The 6,000-nt window shown below is 38.7% G+C and overlaps 1 protein-coding gene across 1 annotated transcript in view; it reads left to right on the forward strand.

The window, feature by feature from the left end:
- SPATA5 (spermatogenesis associated 5) overlaps positions 1 to 4,450 on the forward strand; it is a 203,769-nt gene extending 199,319 nt beyond the window's left edge. Inside the window, 1 exon segment of the mRNA XM_049814797.1 lies at positions 4,110 to 4,450. Coding sequence (XP_049670754.1) covers positions 4,110 to 4,286 — 177 coding nt within the window. The 3' untranslated portion in view covers positions 4,287 to 4,450.
- Positions 4,451 to 6,000: the final 1,550 nt, after the last annotated feature.

The following is a 6,000-nucleotide window of genomic DNA, read 5'->3' on the forward strand; positions in this document are numbered from 1 at the left end:
GGCGGGAGGGAACAACTAGGTGTAAATCCATTGCTTTTGGGGACTCATCATTGTTTGCACCATAGCTGTGAGTTTGTGTGTGGCTTTGCTTATTACTGATCCGTGTGTGTGTGTGGTTCAGAGAGCAAATTTTAGTTCTCTCCTCCCAGGAAAACTTGATACAGTTGCCTTTTTGACTTTGAAGTAGGATTCTAGATTGGTTGTTTATTTTCTGATCTTAAAGCACTCATTCAGATGATAAGTCAGTCCTTTAAATATATGATAATCTGGTTTTAATACATGAATTCAGAATTATTTCCATGCTAAGAGAGGACTGCAGACAGCAGACTAACGCATAGGTCAGTAATTTGCTCTCATTCCATTGAAAATGAGAATTGTGTTTGTTAAACTTTCATTTATAATGATAATTAATAATCAGACTAGGGTATATTGTGGTACTTACAGGTTCAGTAGTATTCAACCACACCTGGCTGGCTGTTCATCTCTGCAATAACACCCCACACCTCAGTGGTTATTGCTTAATTACCTAGTGCCGGGTCTGTTGCTGTTTAATCACTGTTGTTTCTGACAATCACTTAATGCCTTCATTATTGTTTGAATTGTCAGTGCTGAAAGCCACTCTATATTCAGATGCAGTCAAGAATATCTATTTTGTCCTTCAATACACCGAGCTGCAATTTTGCCTTTGGAACAGGACGAGGACATTATTCCTATTCCTCACAACACACAGAGATCCAAAAGATTGCACTTTTTTTTTGGTCTGTTTTTTTATACTGAAAAGGTAAAAATGGTGATCCCTTGGATTTGTATTTGAAAATAATTAATTGTCTTAAAACTGGCAGATAGGTAATGTTGGTTCACAGCATTACAAAGGCAGGCAGAGGCTATTCATGCTGATAAATGCAATGGAGAGAAAAGAAAATCACCCAGGCTTCCAATTCACAAGCATACGACCTAAATTGGATATTGTCACTCGAGGAAAAGATACCGGAAGCAGTGTGGATAATTTTTCTGAGAAAAATGATCTCGGCACTGATATGACGGCTAATATAATAATAGGAAAGGAACGGCAAGCAGCCCAGAAGCGCTGCTATGCCGTGGTACTGTTCCCTCCATGCCCTACACGGCTTCAGCCGCTCAACAGCAAGGGGATAGAGCAGAACTAGCAAAACCAAAATGACGGACGGGCTGAAGGATGGACAAGTTCTGCAGGAGCAGAGACTCCCTGACGGCTCTTCAGCTTGCAAAGGCTTGACTGAGAGAGGGTGAGATAAAACTGTAAAATTATTAATGATACAGGGAAGGTGAACGGGGAACAACAGATGAATCACTGTTCTCCTAACGCAGAAACTAGGAGGGTCTTGCTGAAATTACCAGGTTTAAGACAAACAAAAGTGCTTTTTTATACAATGCATGATTAGACCGTGGCACTCATTACAGGATGATGTTATGGAGGCCAAAAGGAGAAGTGATTTAAGAAAGTAATTGGACAAATTCATTGAAGATAAGTCTGTTGCAAAGTTTTAAAACTGATGATCTAGATGCAGCCTCTGGTTTTGGAGTGTCGCTAAGCCTAGGAAGGATCTGTGCCTTGCTGCGAAGCTGCTGGTTTTCGTCCTTTGTTGTCAGTTAGCCCCTTCTGGTACCTTCCCTCTTTGCCTCACTTGACCCAATTGGTGTTGTTTTTTAATCTAGGCAGAAATGACATTTAAAAACCCTTAAGTTGCTTGGTCTAGTAAGAAATGTCCTAACATGACTGTGAGAAGAAATGCCTATGACAAATCAGTAGACCTTAGGCCAACAGTGCAGCACATTTCACCAGATGAATTCACTCTCATTTCGCTGTGACTGTATTACATTTGTGTTTGCTTTCCACTAGTGATTTAGCTTTACTAGCTAGTGAGAATGCTTGTGAGGACCTTTTCTTCTTTTTTTTTTTTTTTTTTACATTTGCATACTTGAACAAAGAAAAATAATCAAGCTTGCCTTGTCGAATCTCTTACCTCAGAAACGTGATACTCTGGGTTAGCCAAGGAATGGAAACAACGCCATGTGACTTCTGTGACCAGACACGAGGGTCCAAATTTTAAATACTGTGCCATAAAGCCTGCTGTTTATTACTGAATATATTAAAGATTTAGTTCACAAAAATTCCGAGTGCAGCCAGGAAAAGAGAGAATGATAATTCATGCCTTAAAATTATTTCATCTTCCCTTAAAAGCAGCTGAAATGCTCCTGGGAAGCGGGGGGGGGCGGAATCCGTTTTCTGGTGCTGCCTCATGTCTAGTAATTTTCAGTTATCACAGAACTTATGGTTCAGTCTTTAAGAATAAAATTAAACAAAAAAATCCATTGGAGGTTAATTATCGTCACTGTTACCGATACTCTTGGCAGAGCGTAGAGAATAGGTAAAAGCATCATCAGAACTATCAGCTTATGGGCAAATTGCTCCTAAGTGTATCAGTGTACAAATGAAACAGGAAGAAATAAGACTGGCAGTGGTGTTCCTTCTTTTTTGAATCTGCCAACTTGACAGTCTTTCCTTCAGCTTCTCCTTCAGTAAAACATATCAACTCTTAACAAGTGAATGTCTTGTGCTGTAGTGATACCGTGCTGCATAATTTTGATGCTGTAGATGAGCAATGGTCTCAGTGAGCGGAACAGGATGGTCAAAACCTGCTGTACTGCATTTGGGGGTTTTTTTCAATGCCTGTGAAAACCCCCAGAAGGTCTCCTCTTCTTCATTTTGTGGAAAACTTGCCCCTAGTGCAGTATTTATCAAGGGGAAATGGACCCCCCCCTTCAAAGACCAACACAGGCTTATAGTCCAGGGTGCTTGGGATCTGGGTTTCCATCAACAGTCTTCTCCCTTTTGAAAGATTTCTGGGTCTTGTGTTAGGCAGGGATGATGGGGGGGAGTTTGATCTGGTTTGGGTTTTTTTCTTTTTCTTAAGTAGCTTTCTATTTGTGTTAGCGATAGGGAAATAGTCATACTGTCTACTTAGAGGAAAACCTGAACAGAAAGACCAAGATCCCTCCGTTAACTTTCTAGATGATGTATTACTTACCTTTGGGAGAAGTTGGTGCACTAAATCTCGGCTACGCTTCCACGTTTAACTGTCTTTGAAGTCCTGAAAAGCATTAAAATGCATAACAGCAGTGTTTAGCTTCACTGCTCATTAGAGCAGCACAGAACTAATAGTAATATTGTTGTAACTTGACAAAGCCATCTAAATCCATGCATGTTTTCTTGTGAAAGCTTCCTAAACATGCTGCTAAATCCTCTAAAAAGCTACTAAACGGCTTTGGCAACCATTAGCACAGCATAAGGGGTGGGGAGGGGGGGGGGGGGGGCGGGGGGAACCTCTTTTCAGTAAGTGAACAAACAGAGAAAATATGCTGAATAGCTGGACAAATGTGTTTCAGCTGGCTCTTTCATTTACAGATATAAGGGAGCAGTCAATATCAATCACTGTTTTCCCTGTTGCACTGGAAATCACAATATCTCTTTTCATTCCACAAGCTCTTTTCACCACAGTAATGTGTCTTTAGAGTGACACTGGCATCAGTCTGTTTCCGCTGTCTGAAGTCCAGAGAGCTTAAAAACACATTGCAGGGTATGAGACCTTAACCCTCCTCCCCTTCCACACACCCCTCTCCTTCTAGCCTTCCTTTCTGAATTAATTGTTTTTACTTCTTTCCCAGCGTAAAGCTGAGAAAGAAAAGTGCCTGCAGAGCCTGGGAATATCTGCTCTTGCGCTTTGGGGACAGAAAAATGTAGCGCTGGTTGTTGGGGTTTTAATTTATCAGGTGTTGCGGGGAGTTTAGCGCAAGGTAATATGATTATCAAGTGAATTTGCAACATACTGTAATATGAAATGTAATGTTACTGTGGTTTGAATTGCAAGCTATACCCTGTTTCTTGGATGCCCTAATCACCTACAACCTCATTTATTAAAAAAAAAAAAAGTAGGGGAAACTCTGTCCTTCTGAGTACCTGGCATTTGGAGTATGTTGATATTCTTGTGTTCACTTTCTTCCTTTCAAGTAATATATTTTATAATAATAATGCTATGTGATTTGTTGGTTTTTTTATTGTTTCTTCGCAGATAACAGCAGTCTGTAGAGAAGCAGCCCTTCTAGCTCTTCAGGAAGACATAAACGCCAAATCTATCATGGGACGGCACTTTCGGTACGCACTGACTGTCGTGACCCCAAGGATTCCTGATTCGTTAATCCAGTTTTATGCAGATTATCAGCAGCAAAGTGGACTGCACGCACTTTGAAAAGCAAATTAATACATAGCCCCATTCACGGTGTGAATAGCAAATTTCCTTTGTAAAGCTGTCAAAAGCCAAAGAATTTTGTATTTTGAGTGAGCGGAGTGTCCGAAGTTAACTGAAGCGCAGAATCATCATAATAAATGCCCATGTGGAAGTTTGGAGTGTAACAGAGATCATCCAAAACTTTGTATTTTACAATTTCAGTGGTATAATCTGCATTTTAGAGGTAGTAAGATTGCTGGTTTAAGTCCGTTTATCTGAGTATATATCCGTGTATCAAACAATAATTATGAAACTCTGAATTTTTGATGGATTCCTGGTCCTAAAGAGAGTAGCAACAAGTGTCATTACTGTCTTCGTTTGTTCCTGCCTCAACCACAGTTTAATCCCAGAGACCATCCCAGTGAGCTGCAGACCTGGGGAGTGGCCTCACTACAAAAAATGCTGAAATTTATTCTGAATCATTTGATTTATGATGTCCAGAAAAGCTGCCAAACAGGCTTGCCGAACATAGAGTTCTCCGAGATAAAGCTAAGATACCCTGATTGATTACAGTGAAACATTTATCTTTGGTCTTAAGCAACTCCTTTTTACACATACTAGGAAGGAGGCACCTTAAAAATTGTACATCCCTTGGCTAACCTGAAACCACTGCCAGGCATCAGCGAAAGATTTTTGTTGTTGTTTGTTTCCATCGAAATAAATAGGAATGTTGATTGGTAATTTAAAGCTGGCCACTTAAAATCCTAATGAATCCTAATTAATGAATAAGAAAACCTCCTTGCAAAAACTGTTACAAATGACCACAAGATAGTTCAGAAACAGATAAAATCTCTTCTACTTATTTCTTTGTTATATCAAGGACGACAGGTCCTTATGGGCTCTCTGCTCTTGCACTCAGTATGAAATGCAGTTAAGCAAACTTATTTTCAGCTATTTTTCCCCCACAATAGAAGGACTCAGCTTTTCTATCACAGATGTGGAAAATAGAGGGAAAGGTAAAGCAAAACCATTACAAACTTTAAGAAAAATTTAAAAAAAAAAAAAAGTGACAAAACCCTGAATTTCAGTGGGTAATTTTGTGTTTCCCTGGTGTTTTTCAGGTAAGTAGAAGAATTTACAGGTCAAAATTTTAGCCAAATCCCGCTTTCACTTGTTGGAGTAAACAAGAAATATCATTTCAGGCTGAATGTAAGGTTATTTTTTTGGATTTATTTACTGATGGTGCTGAAGACTTTTCTTTCATGCAGTCATTATATATATGTATTCATGAGAGAGTAAGAATTATTTAGAAATGTGTATCATTTTATGAGAAATTTGCATCTAAGAGATTTCTTCTATATTTACTTACATTATCAATATGAAATTTTAAAAGTAATCTCTTGGCCTTAATTATGGTTTTTCTCTCTTTACTTCCACTCTGTACACAACTTTAGCTTTTAAAAAGAAATCTATTATTTTTAAATTACAACTTTTCTATTACTCTTATTCTAAACTTTTGTTGCTATAATTAACATTTAATTTTACTATCACTGAAAAGGATTAGACGATGGGGAAAAGCATGTTGTTTACTTAGTTCATCTGTATGTGCAGGTTTTTTCTTTTTTTCATTGTTTGACTCTATAATAGTACAACAGACAGAGGGAATTAGGAAAATTATAAACTGGAAAAGTTGCCTTGAGGATCAAGGCTGCATTTGAAACTACTTTATCCTTCT

This window comes from Accipiter gentilis, chromosome 12 (assembly GCF_929443795.1).
Source record: "Accipiter gentilis chromosome 12, bAccGen1.1, whole genome shotgun sequence".
Taxonomy (NCBI): domain Eukaryota; kingdom Metazoa; phylum Chordata; class Aves; order Accipitriformes; family Accipitridae; genus Astur; species Astur gentilis.